The sequence below is a fragment of the Castor canadensis genome, chromosome 4 (genome assembly GCF_047511655.1).
Source record: "Castor canadensis chromosome 4, mCasCan1.hap1v2, whole genome shotgun sequence".
Lineage (NCBI taxonomy): Eukaryota > Metazoa > Chordata > Mammalia > Rodentia > Castoridae > Castor > Castor canadensis.
This window is the reverse complement of record NC_133389.1, coordinates 158,668,798-158,689,112: the sequence shown is the minus strand read 5'-3', so window position 1 is coordinate 158,689,112 and position 20,315 is coordinate 158,668,798. Positions and strand designations below refer to the sequence as shown.

General features: G+C 37.4%; 1 protein-coding gene across 16 annotated transcripts in view; it reads right to left on the bottom strand.

Annotated features, from left to right (window-relative positions):
• Map2 (microtubule associated protein 2) overlaps positions 1-20,315 on the bottom strand; it is a 260,585-nt gene that overhangs the window by 34,804 nt on the left and 205,466 nt on the right. For 8 of the 16 annotated variants that reach the window (XM_074071602.1, XM_074071605.1, XM_074071604.1 and 5 more), the window contains 5 exons: positions 16,882-16,995; positions 14,960-15,037; positions 6,035-6,280; positions 562-4,299; positions 147-353 (listed from right to left, as the gene is read on the bottom strand). In XM_074071602.1, the coding sequence (XP_073927703.1) occupies positions 147-353; positions 562-4,299; positions 6,035-6,280; positions 14,960-15,037; positions 16,882-16,995 (4,383 nt within the window). The remainder of the gene's footprint in view (positions 1-146; positions 354-561; positions 4,300-6,034; positions 6,281-14,959; positions 15,038-16,881; positions 16,996-20,315) is intronic. The other 8 variants (XM_020187528.2, XM_074071611.1, XM_074071612.1 and 5 more) reach the window with 6 other exon arrangements.

Sequence of the window (20,315 nt, the reverse complement as noted above, 5' to 3'; positions counted from 1 at the left end):
TCAGGAAAAAAAATAAACATTTGGAATAGAACCGAATGAAAATTGCATAAGTTAATCAGTTACCATGGTTAGGCAGTTTCTTCTACAAAAGAATAATAACAAATTACTTCCAAAACATTTTTTTAAAAAGTGATTGTTAAATGAACCTTTTTTCCTTCTCACTTCATCCCTGGAGACTGTGCTAGGCTCCTTTTTAGCTATTTTTCTTTCAGGAGTGGAAATTCTGCCTCTCCCGGTTTTAAAAGGCTTTTCTTTTCTATGTTTCTCGAGAGATGGTCTCCGAGCTTCTTTTTCAGCTTTCTCCTCTTTAGGAATAGTTTCTAACTGTTCTGTCATGATGCTCCTATCATCATCTGTGGATCAAAGCAAATCATGACAACAACAACAGCACAAGCATTAGCAACAAATGTACAAGATTCTTTGTATACTTAACAAAATAGAAAATACAGAGATAAAGGGATATCTTAAAATGTTTAAAGGTGAAAAAAATCCCATTAGGTTATTGGGTTTGATTTGGGAGTAGAAGATTTAACAAAACAACAACAACAAAAAAAAGCACACCTTGTGTGTCCACCCACAGGCTGTCAGCATCCATGATGGAGTCATCGATGGTAGTCTCGTCTTTGTAATCATCACAGGTTTCTGTCTTATATTCAGAGAAGGCCACCTCTTCTCTTTCAGGGGAAGCTGGAGCCTCTGGGGAGCCCTCCTTGGGTTCTGCCTGGGCTTCGGCTGCCACTTCTACTTCAAGTTCTTCTTCATCATGAGGGGATGGTCTTTCCACCTCGAGCTGCTCTAGGGCTGCGAACCGGACGCTGTGAGATCCTGACTCCCCGTCATCAGTTGTGGTTTGCACTACAGTGATGAAATCATCCTCAATGGTCACCACAGATTCAATCACTCCTTTGTGTTCACCTGGGCAGGTCTCCACAAACTCCTCCCGGCCCCCTGGGACACCCAGGTCGGTAATCTGAAGGGTGTCTGAACGGAAGAGCAGTTTATCATAGTCTCCCTGGGCTTCTATCTCTTCTTCCTCACTCTGAGCTTCTGCTGGTTCAGACACAATTGCTTCAAGCTGAGGCTGGGGAACATCAGAGGGCATGACAGATACATCTGGGGTCTCTTTGCTTTCTTCCTCTGGTGGCTGAATAAATTCCATCTGGACATCAGTTCTCTCATCTGTGGCTGAATCAGCCTCTGAAACAGCAGGTGGGCAAGGGATTTCCACAGACAATTTGATGGCGATTTCATCTTGAATTAGAGATGACTCTGGAGATGTTTCCTTCTTGCCTTCATCAGGTTTCAAGGACTCCATGGTGAGGCTTTCATGCTCACCGCTAGACTCGTAAGACTCCTCTTTGTCTACAGCCTCCTGGTGCACCAAGTCAGGCTTCGCCACCTTCTCTTTGACTTCTGTCTCATTAACTTTGGCACTTTCTTTCACGTGGCCAGGTTCAACACCCATGAATGCATCTGCCACCTGAGGTGCTTTGGATGAAGGGGTCAGCTCCTGTGTAGCCTCGAGTTGAAGCTCTGTGGCCTTTTCCACATCTACATTCAGCCCTGCAGCCATCTGTCCAAAGTCACTGATTTTAACATCTAACTGACCCTCATCAGCTTTCTTTGAGGCAAAATCCAGTCCTTGTTCAGCCTTTTTGGATAGTTCTACCTCAGCTACCTCTGGCACTGAACTAAGACCTTTCTCGGCTTTCTCAGGTGATGTCTCTTTTGCTATTGTCAGTTCTTTGGTGGAAGCTTGATCAAAGGTTACTCCTGATCCAAGTATCTCGACTTCAGCACCAGCCTCTTCTGTTTCCTTGGCAAGTTCTTTTGAGTCAGCATGCTCTTCACTCTTCTCTAGGACGGTATCCAGCTTGTCATTAGCTTTTCTGTCCTGGTCAAACTCCCTACCCAGTTCAGATTTGTCACCAGGGGTAGGTGATGATACTTCTTTCTCAGCACTGAACTCATCTTTGACTCTTCCGGCAGCTGCCAGTTTCACTTCAATCAATGACAGGTCTGTGGCCAAATCCCTTCGAACTTTATCATCAGTTCCTTCATAAAAGGAACCACTCTCTCCTGATAAGTTCTCACTGTCTTGAACAGGTGATGGGAGTGGGACTGTGTATTTATTGAACACACAGTATCCCAGGTCTTCGAGCTGACTGTCTGTTTTCACAATGACGTGGTTTTCATCAGTTACAGGTGCCAAGCCAGTACTGCTCTCCTCAATCATGGTCTCTGATGGGACCGATTTCCGCCTGGCAACCTCAGCATCAGCACTCACAGAAGCTAACCTGGACCTAGTGCCTGCGAGATCTAGCATTTCAGGCAGATCAGGGGCCATGACCGTACCATTTTTGTAATAATCTTTGGCTAGGAAGGGTGACTCACAGGATGTCTCAACTTGAGCACTTTGCTGTGAAGTAGTAGTAGCTTTGTCTTCCTCTATCTTTTCCTCTTCCTCTTTGCTTTCTGTTGGGAAGCAAGGGGCTTTATCCACTGCAGGTGTGGTGGCTGGGAGGTAATCATCCCCTTCATCCATACTTCCACTAGTGTTGGTTAGAATATCAGAAGCCAGAGGAGAAAGATCATGGCCCCGGCCAAAGTTAAACCCAAGGGCTATGGAATCCAGGCAAGACATGGGCAAATTGATTGACATGCTTCTTTGTTCTATTGCAGATCTACCACCAAGCCCTAAGCTTCTGCTAAGTGTCAGATCATCCTTATTCTTACTGTGGAGGTCCCTTTTCTCCCCATATACTTTTGGATCGATAGTGAACATCCTCTCTTGAGGAGAACTGGGTTCTTCGGGTAAATCAGATGGGTAACTCTGAGCAAGAGTGCTGTACCCTGCTTCTTGTACTGGAGCACTGGGCTGGGATTCTTTTCCTGCTTGAAATTCCTTGTCACCATTTGGGTGCACGGAAGGTACGGTATCAGTGGACTCACGGGCACTTTCTCTTGTGTCACTCAGTTCATAGTAATCACTGCCCAGCTCAATGCTTTTTGTCGTTTCTTCTTTCAAGGCAGATGTTTCAAAGTACTTAGACATTCCTGACTTATCTTCATAAAATGGCATTTCAACCTCAGCAGATGTTGCAGCCTCAACTCCTTCAACCTTATCTTTGCCAGCAACTTTCTCCTCAAAAAGTTCCTGGGATGCACTCTTTTCACTTACTACAGCTGGCTCAGTTGTGACTTTTTCCGAGGTCTTGGAGGTCATGGCTGAATCTGTAAAAGCTGGCTCCAAACTTGCAGGGAAGGAGTCCTGTTTTAACATATCTGTGGTATACTCTTGGTCTTTCTGTTCTTCTTTTGAGGAAGAGAGCTCCGTGGAGGGCTGAATCACACTTATTTCTTCATCTCTCTGTTTTGGGGGTTCATTCTCTTTTGGTGCAGCTTCTTTATCAGAAATGGTCACTTTTTCTTCAAGCTTTGGCTGAGGTTCCTTTTCAGTAAGTGTCGGTTCCTGTCCACTAGGGATGGGAGTCTCTTTTTTCTCTTGACTTGTGGTCTCCTTTTCTTCCCCTAAAATGTTCTCCATGATGTATTCTTCCACAGCTGGACCATGAGCATCTTTGGGTAAGATAATTGCCTCGGAGGCTGAAATTTCTGCCATTTTGTCAGGTTTATCCTCGTGTGGCTCCTCAACTTTAGAACTCTCTTTGGTAGTAACTGGACTACCAGTTTCTTGCAGAGATTTTTTGTCTTCTGGTTGTAAGAGGACAGGGGCAAAGGGTGATACTTCCGTTACTATTTCATTCTTCATGATGTCTAAAGGAAGAGTGAAGCTTCCGCCTTGAAAGGGACTTGGCATGGGAGAATCAAATTGTTTCCCTTCCCACCTTGGGATATCCTCAAGTACATCTTTTTCCCTCATGGGTGTCAGGGGACCAGGAGACATTGGAGCAGCTAAACCCCACTCATCCTTTTTTGTTTCCATCGGCATTTCAATGAACCAGTCTTTTTGTTCTTTGGGGACTGGAGGCTCTGCAGAAAGGCCAATGCCAGGTATTACTAGGCTGGGTTCTGTTTTCGGTTTTTCTTCAAGGCTGGCACCAAGAGTGTGCCCAAACAGAGCAGGAGGTGCTTTTTCTACTTCTGTGCCTTGGATGTCTTTTTTATCAGGGGAGGTTTTAGTTGTCTCTGGCTGAGAAACTAAGGCAGCATGTTTAAGATCTTCACCAGGCTTACTTTGCATCTTTGACTCTTTTTCCTTCATGTCTGAAGGCTCAGCTGTCGAGGGAGTCAATTCCTGTTGATCATGAAACTCCATCTTCGAGGCTGTAAGTAAATCTGAAGTAATTGGGTTGATTTTTAAACAAATAATAGGCAAGGGCTTTCAGGCAGTAAGCTTAAAATTATACTTTGAGATGATAAATGAATGGTAAGGTAAAAGGAAAAGCTATGGAACATGCAAGCATGCTACCCATTTAAAAATCAATATGAAAATGTCAGGGCTGAGATGTATGTGTACTACTACCAAAATGAACTAACTCCTATTAGAAATTAATGTGTACAGGTATTACAAGAACAGTGTACTTTGAGTTATTCATTTGTTCTTTTTGAATTTATTTGGTTGTTTTCTCCTTAACACTATGTAATGTGTATTTAGAGTAGAAAAGAAAATTCATGTACTTTCTATAAATTAATGCATTTTTGGGTAAGTAGCTGATGTTAGGGTATAACAGAATATATATTAAGGACTAAATATGAATAAAGATTGATTTCTACTGAATTTTTTTCATAGATTTTCTCATTTGAAAATAAATTAGTAGGCCATGGGCAAAAGGACAAGTAATTCATAATGATACAAGTATTAATAGTTCAGATAACTTGATCAATAAATGTCAGGACCAATTTTGGGGCACTGAAAATTAATGGTATGATTTTTAGAAATCATTCTGAAATTTCAGGAAAATAAGTAAGCACTTGCTATCAAATTTGTATGATATGATCTAAGAATTCACAAGGTAATTTCCATCATGTATTCAAAATTCTTCATTCCTATTCATTACTTAGTTTGTATGATAGATGTAAGAAAATCTGAATTATACTATTAATACTAGGAAGTCAGATGAGTAACAAATTTTTCAAGAGTCAACTATTAAAATGCCTTTCTTTCCATGGTCCTGATCTCTTTCTTTGGAATTTAATCAACTGGTGAAGCACTGACCAGTATTGTCTTCAGAGATGCTTCACAGAAAGTAAATGACATATCCTTGTTTTTATTTATATGCCAATCCAAAAGGCTTTAGAGCCCCTGCTTGTGTTTTAAGATCAAAGGTACTTTGCTATGGTCATCAGAGCTAAATGTAGTTATCTGGAAAATATCTTAGGAAAAAATCATAAAATACAACTATCTCTCAAAGAACAACTATATGGGTCATCATTACCTTACATATCATGTGTCCTGTTGTAATAATAGAAAAGAAATATTTTATGAACTTGTAATAAAGGTTAGATGGATGAAAACTCAAGAGATATGATGGTGATCAAGGGGTTGGCTGCTATGGAGAGAAAATGATATGAGAAGTATCAACAGGATCTGTTAAGGTAACCAAACCAGTATTTGTTGAAGCAAAAAATATAGCACATTGCAGTTGCAAACAAAAGCGTTTCTATCATTTAAGCCTCTATGTGCCAAAATCCAACTGTAGGACTTGAAAGAAAAGCATATGAATTGCTGACCCAAAAAATAAAAACAAAAATATACATGTATTAGCAATGTGACTGGCAAACATTTGAGATGAAGAGGGAGGGCAAATCAAAAGCTCACATAAGCATCATCAGCCTGCTGCAAAGCGTATTGTATCATGGCAAAGGACAACCAGGAATCAGCTGCAGCAGGGGAACAACCAAGCTGCCACACAGCGCCTGAGCAAGCCACACTCTGCTCATGAAGCCCAAAATGGGGGTCTTGTGATCATGAGAAGACCCAGCGATGAAACAGCGTTGGAAAGGCATCAGGTTGGTAAGCCACTGGAGAGATCATTTACAACACAACATGCAAATCCTGAGAAAGACACACCTTCCTTGGCAGAGGAAGGGGTTTTTACTTCTGGAGACACCTCCGTGACCTCTTTTACACTTTTCTCATGTGGGGCCCCTGCCAGGGCACTGTCTTCAGGAACTATCTGGACCTCTGCACTAGACTCCAGAGGGCCCTCACTGAGGCCCTGGACTTGGTCTGAGGACTGAGCAGCCCCATACTCTTTCCCAGGAAGAGCAGCAGGTTTCTCTTCCTCAGCCATCGCACCCTCAAGCGTTTCTTCTTCTTAGGGATGAAAAAGATGTTGACATCATGACCACAGAACAACACACAAAAGGACAGAAATATTATTCAAGGAACACTTTCAGCTCCATTAGATTTACCTCACCAGGACCTCGGGTGCATTTTCTTTTACCATTTGGATGAGCAAATTGATAGTCTAATGCAACATATGTTATAATACCAGTTGAAAATCCTGATGTATAATACGCTAATAGCAATGCCTTTTAAAATCTCATTAAAAGTCTATTTATTTTAAAAATTGAGAGCTGAAAGGGTTTTATGGATTGATTACCCTTAGTGGAAAGTTAAGTTGCACATGTGAGGAAAGCTTGCTGGAAATAAGAGATGAAGATAACAGATGGCTGTGAAAAGATAGATGAATTGATGACAAAAAAAAGCCTTTGAACTTGTTAGTTGTGTGCTGATTTCTCCAATGCAGGAAGCCCCTACATAAGAATTCCTGATTGCTTTATTTAAAATGTGCAAACATTGCCAAAGAATTCTGGGAATAAAAAAATGCCTTCCTTTAAAATAATACCAGCCAACTGCCTTAACAGTTTTAACGCAAACTCCATCAAAGCTATTTAAATATAATTTATTTAATGTTTCCAAAGTAAAAGACTACATAAGTCAACTTATGTTCTCTTCACTGAATTATACAATGCCTGAGAAAAAGAAAAATTTTAAGGAGTAAATAAAAAAAATTTGATGGTACTGGGGGGTTGAACTTGTGCCCTACCACCTGAACCATGCCCCTAGTCCAGAAGTAAGCAAACTTTTTTGAAAGATAAGTGAAGGTAAAGTTTAAAACTTATTATTTGCTGAAGTCTTCTTGTGGGACACTATCATCATAATATTGCTTAATCAATAGTGCAGTTCATGTATTCTCTGAGACTAAAAAAGGAAATATGCATATTAGCAATAAAATCTTACTCTACAAGTCAAAAGAAAATCACCAAGAAAAGATGACTGAGGGGCAACCAAACAGCCAAAATATCCCTTCCCCACAAAGATGTATATCATGTGGAAAAAATGTTAGTACTTAAAATGTAAACAACACACTCATAAAGGTGGTGAATTACTGTGCCCATTTGTTTTTCATTTACACTTCAATACAAGTAAAAATAAGTAAATCCTACTTTATCCCTTATTAAACTGAAACAAAATATATGAGTTGTTTCGTAGCTTTGCAAATGGAAGATTCTTATAAAATTTGTGAAACAATTGTACATTGTTTAAAGGGCCCTGCAGAAAAGACTGCGAATGGATAGGAATTTTCTTTTTAAAGAACTATTAACACCTTGGGGGTGGGCAGATTACTTCAGTTATCTTTTCACATTAACACTCAGACACTTCTGATTTGTTAACTTAATTTGATAAGAAGAATTTTAAAAATTCCAGTTCTAAACTGAGGAAACTTTTATAATGCATAGATTTTTTTAATACAATTCAAAAATACAGGTGTCTTTCCTAACATCTAATCAAGTTAAAGCCACGTAGCTTTTTAGCTTTCCATTTTTTCACTTTGTCTAAGTCATGTTTATTTACAGTGCACCTAGTAATAATAAAAAATTCCCGTATTTTTAGTTATCTTAAGTTCACATTGTTAGAAGAGCTTAGTTTCACAAAAAGGGTAAAGCTTTATCAGAGCTTCTCAGCCATTGGAACCCTTTGTTTTCAAAGGACCCTGAAAAAGTTAATTATCAGGAGTGTAACGGTGAGCTTATTCCTCATTGCTTTGGAACTATCTGCCCTTAACATTAAACATTGTCTCAGATGAAAATATTCTGCTGCACCTAAGCGAGTTATTTTCCCCATTTGAAAATAACCTCTTCACCTAAGCAAAAATATTTTTAGCTGTACTTTTCTTTTCTTTACAAAACTACTAGTTAGAATGAGACAAATAGCAGTCCATCGTCTACTTATTTTATCCTCACCAAAGCCAATTACACACTAGGTCTTCCAGCTTTATAAGGCCAGAGGGACAAAGGCTTTGAATCATTTCCTTCATTTCCTTCATTTTAGCCCAACGCTCCTGATGTGAGCCAAGTTTTAGTCACCTGGGGCAGTTTCCATCATTTCTACACATGATTAACTGAAATGGGGGAACAAATTCATTCCAAAACATTTATTCTGATCTAAATAGATTCTTTAACTTTCCCTCTTAAAGAGCTATCACAATAACAGAGCTCTAAAAAGGCAAATTCTCTTTAGGGCTGGTTCTAGTGATATTATATTTCCAAGAAGGAAAAGATATAATATTCAGGATTGTCTTCTTTGGTAAATAAATAATATTTCTTCCCCAGAGATTTATTTGCAAGGAGCAGAAAGAAATCAGACTTCAATTGAATTTTATTTTTGTTTTTTCTCTTTCTCTCTGCATCTTCTCTGAAGTAATATTAAAAAAGGAAGTACTCACTTGCCTGGAGGAAGACTACTTTTTATAAATTTTGAGGCATTTGGGTGGATACAACCTATATAGGGACTTCACTTTCATGTGGAAAAAACAGGTTCCTGTCCCGCCCACCCTGACGTGAAGGCACATGGAACATGATGGACTGCTCAAAGCTGCAGGCTGGGGAGGAGGAGCAAAAGGGCACCATGCTTGGTTCACCTTTCTCCTGTCCTAAGTGGGCCTCGGCACTCTGCGCTCTGGCACTGGGGAGCACACTAGAGGTGGTCCATCCTGAGCTGAACAGAGGATGCTCATAGTACTCCTCATCAGGCACAGACACGGAGATGGAGGGGGCTAGGAGTCTACGCCTCTCCCCGCTGGTGGCAGGTTCATGGCTGGGGAACCTGTATAGAGGACCCACTTGATCCTCAGCCCCTTTATCTACAAACAGACACACAGGAAGAAACTGCAGGGAAAACTGGACAAGACAGACACAAGATCAGATGGACGAGACAAACACTTGCAGGAGGACACAAAGGGCCACAGAAGCAGCACAGCAAGGTGGAGAAGAAACAGCAAGATTTGGCTGATGGAGGATGGGAGAGACAATGAATGTTGCATGCTTCAGTAGCTAATGAATTTCAACTATCCTTTAAGCAGTTTTGCCATTGATCTAAGTGAATCAAAAGCTTTCATATCCTGGGTGCAAAACAGGAATTATCTGTGCACTCCTCCCAACAAGTCAGAATAGCCAAGGAAACATTGGGATAGAAACAAAGCATTATAAAACAAAAGCATTCTTTGGAAGAAATACCTTCAAGACAACTAGTTCTTCTTATTTTTGTATTAATATATTTACACATTGAAAAAGAAAAATGTTGTTAGGATGTCATACCTGTCTAACCACAGGGAAAGACAGTCCTTGTTTGTTGTTTGAAATACAACTTTCATGATCTAGGAGGTACAAATACTTAGCATTTTGGTAATTTAGTTTTTAATGACTTTAACAAGAAATTTTTAACTTCAATTCTGTTAAGAAAATGTGCAAGTATCATTTCTCTTTCCTGTCCTGCTAAGGAGGAAGCAGTCAGCATAGCTCTTCCATTGAATGCTAAGACTGGTATAACACCCAGGGGCATCATTTTAAACACTGATTTTCATCTGTGGGACTGAAGAAGTAAAGTATATTGTTTTAAGAGTGCCTTCAACCTTATAAACTTATTTTCTTATGTTTACTTGAAAAGAAAGCTTAATAAAGACACAATAAGCTGAGAACTTCTAGGGTTGGCTTTAGAGTCATGAAGACTTAATTCTGTGCAGTTTCATAGTTTCATTTGTAGGGCTGTCTCGACTTTTTTTTTTTAGAATTCAAATCTCTTATTGCATATTTCTTATTGAAATGCTAAAGTAACTGCTCCCAATTCTGTCCTTTCTACGTCTTGTCTTGGAAATCTTCATTAATTATATATATTTCCTTAAAATCACAATTGTGGATCAGTCTCCTTATTAGGATTTGAACTCCCACATGACTTGATGAGCTCTGAGGACCATGAAAATGAACACTATTTGGCTTCTTTTGGGAAGCCTATGTGGCAGGTTACCAAATTTTTCAATCATTATTTACTTATATCTAGAAACAATTTTAAAACATAGTTCTCAACAATAAGAACAAACTCTATAATATCTATCTCTATAGGCTTTTATTTCTATCAGAATTTAAGCAGGCAAAATTATAGCATTAATTTGCAAATACATTGTATTTTTAGGACAGTAACTTATTTTCAGCAACCAAGTGCTGACAACTAGAAATAAGTCTGAAATCAAAAGGATACTAAAATAACATTCTGGAGAGAATATGCTTAGTCTTTTGAGCACACTTTTTACTGAGAGTCCCATGAAAGTTGCTTCTGAATGAATGCTCAGAACTTTCTCATCCATGATACTTATAATATCATGGGATAACAGAAGCCTAAAATTATGTTTCCGATTCTTAGTTTAACTCAGCATGACGTCTCAGATGAACAGATAATTGTCCAAGATGTGGTCCACAACAGTGACTGAATTACAGTCCTGGGCTTGCACATAACCTTACCATTCATATTCCCCCCTGTGACTTTCTGAGACTATAAACTCTCCATGTATGTAAGTTTCTTCTAACACTTCTAATACGTTCAACTGATTGCATGGGCAGTCATGAGTGAGAATGAGATACTTGTCTTTTTGCTTTTCAGTATTCATTTTCTGGGAAGTAGAGAAGACTACAGCACAAAACTAGAGCACTGAAAACTGAGGGCTGGTAGTCAGAGGCAGTGCATGAAACATACTCATTGGAGGTTTTAGCCTGAAAGGTTTGGGCCTCCTTTTGCTTGTCACTGTTGCTTTTTCTGTGAGTGCCAACATGTAAAAATAGCTCAGAGCCTTGCTTCAGATCTATAACATCTCAAATAAAGCAATATTTTCTATTCTGAAAACTTTCCTAATCAGAGAGTCACAGCAACTTTAAGGACTCAAGTGGAAATATAGCTTCTCTATGGTATTTGTCTGGCCCTGTCCCCGCACAAGTTCAAAAGTCTGATCCTCTCTTGGATATATGTGCTATATGTATCTCCTTTTAGGGCCTGTGAGTAAAGTCCATCTGTTACACATCTCCAGAGGTGACCTAGGGAAGTTATGTTTAGAAGGCAAGCTAAGGGTAAATAGCTCACTTAGTTCCAATAATAATGACAAAAGACATTAGAGTCTCATTTGTAACAGTTATACATAGCAGGTGCTTTTGGATCATACCTAATAGAGGTGGGATAAATAATAAAGTGATGGGAATATTTATTTGGGACTGTTTTACTAAAAGACATTAGTATAGTGGCTTGTCGCAAAGAACTCTCATTTGCAGACAATTTACTTTCATAGTCCCATAGAAAGAAACTTGACAAAAGATATCTTTTGGGAGGTAGGGTAACTGTGGATTATAGGATTTAGATTTAGATTTGAATTTTGGATAAATCACCCATCCAGCCATAAGCCATAATATCCTTGAACAACAACACAACAGCATAAATGAATATAATCTGTCTCCCTTGGGCTACTGGGAAGACTGAATAGGAAGATCCTTGTGAAAGTGCCAAGCACAATGTTTGGCTACATACATGTTAGCATCTGTGCCTTCAGTGTTACTGAGAAAAGATTTCAAGTTCTCTTTCTTTTATTTACAACTTTATTTGACATAAAGTTGGAGTTGAGAAATTTATGAAAAGTTGCATTCATTTTGTAACGGTTACTTTGGCTGTTTGAATGTATTTATTCATCTTTTTGCTATAAGTCAGCATACTTTTGGGACTCTGTTTTTGCCACAAAATATTCTATTTTGTTTAATAACGTGATATATAAAATGACAGGGTAAACTTTGACAAAGTCATTTGTATAATTATAATTTTCAAGCATGAAACTTATCTGGTTTCAGTGGAAGAATAAATGTTTCCTAGTTTGCTTGTAAGTATTCAAAAATTTATGTTGGGTCAAAATAAGATTTGCCCCCCCAAACCCAGCCATGATTTGTCAGCTGATTTTGATATGTCACTTTTGTGAGAGACTATGCCTCATGGAATATTGAGGACTGCTTTTATCTTTTTCTTTCTTTCTTTTATTATTTATTTATTTTTTGATGGTACTCAAGGCCTCATGCTTGCTAGGCAGGCACTCTTACTTGAGCCACTCCACCAGCCCTCAATGACTGATTTTTGTTTGCTGTGGCATCACAGCTTCTGCCTTTATCATATGACTAAAGGCAGCTGATTATATAATAATGATATTATTATATATAATGAAATTAATTATATATATATATAATAATATATTATATATATTATTCATAATAATAATGAAATTAATTAATATATATATAATGAAATAATGATTCATTATCATTTTGAGCAAATCATGAGACCTTCATATAATTTAATGCTTTTTAAAAAACAAAAAGTACAAGTTAGGTTTGAAAATAACTCAATTACTTGTAACAGGAAGTGAGTTGGCATTTCCCCCAAATATATTGGAACAATTTAGGGAAAGCAATTCTGAAATGTCAGGAACAGTTATTCTGGAAAGTTGACATCTAAGTAACAAAAATGCGAAAGTGCTTGTATGTTTTGTTTATTCCTATTTTCATTGTATACATTATGCTGTTTTCCAGAACACAGGCTGGGTGAATTTCTAGGTGGATAGGCGGAACCTACTTCCTTTTCTGCACTAATTCCCATGAAGAGCTCATGACTTGACCTTAAGCAGACTTTTGGAGAAGGCCAGCTCTGTCAACATCATAGCTCTTTCTGTGTTGAGTGTTCTCGTACACTTGAATGGCTTTAAGAAAGAACTAAGAAACACTGTCAATGACCTGAGGGAAGCACAACTGTCATGTAGGGATTCCCACACCATTTGGAGTGAAATCCAGGTTCCTGACTCCAGCTAACAGCTACTTACTCTCTTCCCTTTACTCTTTCACACTACCTGTTAGCCATGAACCCCAGTTCTAGAACATGACATCTTCTTGCCCACCTGAGTGCCCTGAGCATCCCAGGTCCTCTGCCAAAGTGCCCCTTTCTTCCATCTTCACTTGACCACTTCTTCACTTTTCTCAGCTTCTTCGCCACTCCTTTTCTAGCCAAAAAGATAAGGTTTCCCTTCCTGATCTATCTTAAAAGTTCTGTTCTTTTCCCTTCACGTCATAATTCAAGTTAAAATTAAGCTTATTTATTGGATTTCGATTCTCCACTAAACAATGTACATCTTAAAAGCAGGGATTATATCTATTTTGTGCAATAGCATATATCCAGAATTTGAAGTTCCTGAAGCATTGAAGGGACTCAAGAAATAAGTGCTGGATAAATGGGTAAATATAAGGCCAAAGAAGCTCTCAAATCGGTAAGTTAAAAAACTAAATCACATTTAATTTACACCTAATTAATAATCAGTTGCTGTTACACATTGTTTATGAACCTCAAACTTCCTCTTTTTTGCCTTTCAGGATAATTTTGTTTAACCTTATTTCAGGCATTAAATTAAGAAAAGAAACAGACTCGATTTTAAAAAGTTTAGATTTATAAATCTGTGAGAAAAATAAAGTATATTGGAGTTAATATGTCATTAAGTTAGATTTTTGTGTCTAGGAAATTAAACTATATATATACATATATAGTTATTTATAGAGGTATTGGGGCTTGACTCAGGGCCACGTGCTAACTAGGCAGTACTCTACCACTTGAGCCACTCGGCCAGCCCTCAAACAATATTTTTAATGAATCTGGTTACAAATTCTATAAAGTCAAATCTTTCATTACAAATGTTCTTCAGTTTTTAACACAATAAAAGGATCTCTGGAATGATAATAAAAGGAAAAATAAGTGAAGAGGGAAGTGAAAAAATGGAACAGTTTAAGAATTGTGATTTTACTATATGAAATCTAGAAGCAAACATTATTGTTTCTCTGACTTAGATCAGTTAGCTTTTATGTAGCATTTTGAGAATTACAGGAAAAAACAAAGGAGAGCCAAGGCTCCACTCCTGCTTCAACACAATTTAGTTTAGTGCCTTTCATCTCAGATTCTGAATGGATATTCTTCAAAGGCATGTCTCTATTTTATCAATGGGAACTGAAAAGCTGACACGACATTCCATGTTGAGTAAGTGCAGGAATGTATTCACAGGCAATAACAGGTCTCAGCAGGAAAGAAGCCCTGGTCTCAGCTTTTGGTTCACTGCTCTCACAGTTGGGTTCATTCATTAACTTCTTAATTTATTCATTAATATTTATAGAGAGTTTGTTATGGGTCACATTCTGGGGAAGGTCTTGGCAATGCAGTGGTAAACAAAACAGAGATAATCCCTTACACTTTCATGAGAAAGTGTTGATTTCATTGATAAATATGAGACCTACTCTACTTACATTTATTGTTATTTTTGTTCAGTCACAGGATAGGATTGTATCTTCTGTGATTTAACACTCTACATTAAGTAACTGGTTCTCTATTGTTACCCTAGCAACTTAAACGTAGTAATCTTTTCCTTTATTCAGTGGATTTTTTTTTCTCTTTTACATTTTACCATATTCTTTTACTTCTGATTTTATATAGGTAAGTGATAATATATTTATTTAATAAATTTGTTTCTTCTTGACTGCTTGAAACAGCTCCAATATTGGGTCGCATATTAAACAATATTGTAGTCTACTGTTTGTGGATTGAAGTTCAGTCTTTACCCTTCTTGAGAAGACAAACCCTACAAAGTCAAGGCCTTACCTTCCTCCACTGTAACCGTCTGTTCTGAGGCTGGCGATGGTGGTGGAGAAGGAGGCAGATTAGCTGTCTCTTCAGCTGCTGCAGATCAAACAGTGGAGAAATGAGTTATGACAATCATATCAGGCCAGTATGTGTAGGTAGTTCTCCCATCTGCAAAAAGGCCTCTCTAAGAAATTCAGGGGAAGATTCCGTGGTAATCTGCATTTGACTTATTGTTAGGCCCATTACCTGATTCACATATTTTTGACAACCTAAAAAGTAAGATAAGAATTCAGTATTTTTTAAAAGAACATTATGTGTTCTTCATAAAAATGTATTAGATAAATGCTAAAACTGTGTAATTCAACTCATTGTGTCTATTTGTTCAATTAATGATATATTTCATTTTGACCCTAATATATCATGTAGAAACATACCCAGGCAGGTATTTTAGTTTGGATGTGGCTAGCCTGACTTAAAAAAAAAATTTGAATGCTCTGTTGTTCCAACTGCTTGATCTGGAAACAAATGTTACAAATATGTCAGTTTTATTAGCTGACATATTTTTAAAATAACATTTTGCCCCCTAGTCTAATGTCAAAATCTATTTCCTTAATGTATTCTCAGAAAAGAAAAAACGAACTTGTCACAGCCTGGGGAAACTCTCAAACAGAAACAAGCAATGCACTAGTGAAAGCTGAATCATCTTCTGACCTTGGCCTTACATGTGAGGAAGGATCCAGAGACAGGTTTTAAGAGATGTAATTCACTCACAGTTAGCTCTGAGAGCTCCTCCTCAGAACACTTACCTTTGTTATCATCCCTCCTACGAAGGTAAGGAATTTCAAAAGGAAACATGTCCCACTTAAGGCTGGTGGCTAAATCTCTTTTAAAGATTATGTGAATTTCAGTTTCATAAGGCAGTTAATAGAAGTAGCTTTGGATGATAGGTGATGTTTTTAGTTCCTGTGGGGTCTGCATGGCATGTATTAAGATCTTAAATCTTAAAAACTTGAAATTTTCTTTTACTTTAAGTATAGAAGTAAACAATAGAGTGAAGGTTAATGTTTTAGAACATTTTTCCCTCTGTGTTTAAGAGAAAAATAGTCCTTGCTCATGGAAATACTCAATATTAAGGAATACTGAATATAGTCTAAATTATTATTCTGAGAGAGAGAAGAGTTTTTTTTTATTGCTTACTTTTTAAATAGATGCTTGAAGGAGTCCTAATCAGAAAATCAAACATTAAAGATAGGTGAAATTATAAGATAGGAAAATGGATAATGGACTCTTTTTAGGAGTTAAAAGAATGCCTCTTTCTACTAATAAGGTTTATGTATCTATGAAATAAAGAGATATGTTGAACCTAAGAAAACATCCAGTGTGTCTTTTCACATATATGTATATATGTCTACCCGTCTATCAACCAATTGATAACTATGTGTTATCTGAGCATTCTCCTAGGCAATCTGGCACTGGAGGACATTTCATTTGTGACCAAGGGAGAGGGCAGGGCTATCTGTGTTAGTTCTATTAGATGAGCCAAGTGGTCAGTACTTCCTGACGAGTCTAACAAGCCTCTAGCTATAGAGTTTACTAGTTCAGGTAGAGCAAAGCAAGACCATAGCACAGGTAATTATTCTGTGAAACCATAAAAGGAAACAGTCATCTCTAATTGAAATTTTAGTTCATTTTCCTTATGTATAGGGAATCAAGCAACCTCTAACGATCTAAACAAAAGTGAAAAATTAGGGGCCATTAGGGGAACATCTGACTGTAGGCTTGTCACTCTGAAAACTATAAAGATAACCCATGAACCTGTTAGAGAAGGTAAAAATAGGTTCCTTTCTTTCCCTCTAGAGTAAAATGTCACTGTAAGGATAATATACAAGATAGAACCTACTTGTGAACATGCCTCCTAACCTGAGGCCCTTCTCATTTACCTAAAGGCAGAGCTGCAGGCTGGTCTCTGTGCTGGGCTTCTTTCTCTTGTTCACCTTTCAGGACTGCTACAGCCTCAGCTGTGACTACTTGAACTATCCTTGCAGACACCTCCTCTGTAAATAAACATTAAAAGAAATAATAATGAGACGTCCAAACCGGGTAGCAAAGAGGAAAAGTGCAGTACAGTGGATTCGAATTTCATTTTCACTGCCTTCTCCCCCAAAAATACAATATAATTTTTTAATTCCAGATAAAACACAAACATGCTTACATTAAAAAAACCAAAAAAACCCAAACGGCTCATCACTAAAATCAGTGCAAGAGAGTCTAAAATAACTAGTATGGTGACCTAAAATGGTTTCAACTTGAGCATATCACTATTAATTTTTGTAACCTAGTCAAAAAAACATTATGGAAACGATGGTCTACCTATCATCACCTAAAAAGGAAATTAACTTTTTGAGACTGAAAATATATTCTAGGTTAGAAATAAATTCTACAGAATTTAACATTTGCCATCTCTATATAAGAGTAACTCCCATACTAGGAAATAAACTCATTTATAGCCTTAGTAGAAAGAAGTGTAGAAAACAAGGAAGTGTGTGGACAGATTATTCTCATAATTTTGGTCAAGATAATCTGAATACATTCTTTGTTGAAAATTTATTATGATGCATGATCCAAATTTGCACTTTCACTATCAGACTTGGGGAGATTTCCTCGATTTTAGCTGGCTAGCTCATTTAGATTCTGCCCCCTTTGGAAGACAGCCTTCCTTATCCCATCTAGGATGACCCAGTATAGTGAAAGCAAGTTAAGGGGGATCAGCAATCTGTTTAGATACAACTTACCTAAACTTTAAAGCTTGATTGTAAGCTTGAGTAAATTTGCCTTTATGTGTTTCCCTTCCTGAATTTTTTTATTAGCCACTTGACAATACAAATTCTGAAGGGATAATGTGCAAACACTCTTCTCTAGGTAGCAGTAATAGATACAGAAAATTAAATTCCTTTTAGATTTCTAAATTGCTTAATAATATTACAAAAATAATTTTAGGTTTTGAGAATTGTTACATATATTCATTTTCAACGCAATACGGATTTTTAAAAATCAAGAGTGAGATAGCTTCTTCTAGCACTCTACTGTTTTATGGAAATTTGGGAGCAATAGAGATACAAAGCAAACACAGCAGAAATTAGGGTACACATACAGAGAACCCCTGTGTCTTCTGGACCATCCCTATAAGTTAGAGAAAACTTCACATCTTCTGTGGCAGTTAGCACATCTTACACAGAACTGTGCAGACACATATGTTTTATCTCCTCCACTATTTAAAGTTCCCAAGTCAAGGACTCTCCTTTGTCACACTTGGAATTCTTTTTTCTTTTTATTCTGTGGGAGTACTGGGATTTGAACTTAGGGTTTCACGCTTGTTAGGCAAGCACTCTACAACTTGAGCCATACCTCCAGCCCTTTTTGCTGAGTTAATTTGAGATAGGGTCTTGCTTTCTGCTCAAGCCAACCTGGACCACCAGCCCTCCTAATTTTATGCTTCCTGCTGTTGCTGGAATGATAGATAGACATGTGCCACCATGCCCAGCTTTTTTTGTTCAGATGAGGTCTCACAAACTTTTTTGCCTGGGCTGGCCTGGAACTGTGATCCTCTGAATCTCAGCCTTCCAAGTAAGTAGGATTACAGGTGTGAGCCACAGTTCCCAGTCATGGTTGCAATTCTTGAAATTTCTTGCTCTAGCTTTACCCAGACTGGATGCTTAACACAATTTTTCTGAAAGGATGAAAAATTAATGTGAAAGCTTTCATTATATTTTATACAAGTCAGAAGTAATCCATGCTTGTTATTATATTTGCTAACTTTAAACCCCCCAAATTATCTCATTTGTTCTATTATTATTTAATAATTTGATGTATTTTAGAATAGTATTACTTGAATTGGAGTCCTGGATACTTATGTACTTACTAATGGATCTCCTAGGCTCTAAGATATCTTATATGAATTAAAGTTTTTTTAAGATTGGAAAGATAATCCAATATTCTATGAACAAATTTATTTGAGTAATGTTACATTATTTCAGTCTTTCATTAGGGACTACATTGTAGAATACAATCTTGATACCAATGAGAATTATTTTAAACACTGAACAGAAGTGAACTTAGTACACAAAGGATGCATTCATATAAGTGTAGACCAAATATATTGTGAACCACTATAGAAGCGGGCTTATAAAATATTCTACATAGAGAGAAGTGAAGGGAGAACTGAATTACTTGTCTCCACTCAGTTCAGATGTATTCAACCTAAACAAAATGCATGGTACCTGCCAAGATTACATTTCAACTGTGAGCAGTAATTACTTTTAGCAAAACAGTATTATTTTAAATGGGGAACTGCAGGAAATTTGAATTTTATGGTTTTTTTTGTCTGAGAGAAAACTAACTTATAAATTTGTCTTTGAGTTTCATGGTTGAATAAGACCTTATAAATAACCTGATTTTATTTTTTGAACAATTTAATCCAATCTTGCAAGGATTGGTGATTTTTTAAAAAATGAATTTAATAGGGAGGTCACGATATAGTTGAGTTAGGTATAATGCTTTTTTAATATACACAAGACTCTGGATTCCACCCCTAGCTCTGAAAAAAATTAGATTTTGAGAATGCTATTATAAGAATCATCTAACAATCTATATGGAAGCCAAGTTCAGTTTGGCTTTATTGATATCTTGAAGTTTTTTTGAAGAATAAGTAATATTAAGTCTTTTCCAATAAAAAGTAATACATTTTCTAATCTAAACTTCACAGTGAATTTAACATAAGATTGTCCTGAGGATTTCAGTTAGTCCAGTCAAGTCACAGACTCCCTCTAAGCTAGGGCTGTCAGCAGAGCAGCCATGGCAGTGGTCCTAGACACACAGCTTTCTCCCATCAGATCCTTAATCAGCTCATCTCCTGAGCGAGCTGCATCTTTATAGCTTGTCTTCGGGGACAAGAGCAAATTCACTCAGGGTCTAAGTACATTCAGAGAGGATTAAGGGTAAATGTACCAAACAAACACAAAAGACATGAGAAGTCAGTCATAATCAGACCTATAAAAATAAAAGTGTAATGGCTGTGATACATACCTTATTATATGTAATAATTTTTCACTCATCCTACATATATGTGTTAAATGCTCCCATCATCCATCCATCCATCCATCCATCTATTCAATCTTTATATATTTGGAGGATAAGGGCCTTGTCTTTCTTTTCTTTCTTTCTTTCTTTCTTTTTCTTTCTTCTCTCTCCCTCTCTCTCTCCTCCCCCTCCCTCCCTCCCTCTCTCCTTCTTTTTTTTTTGGCAATACTGAGAATTGAACTCAGACCCTTGTGCTTGCTAGGCAAATATGTAAGCTATGCCTCCCTGTTCTTTTGCT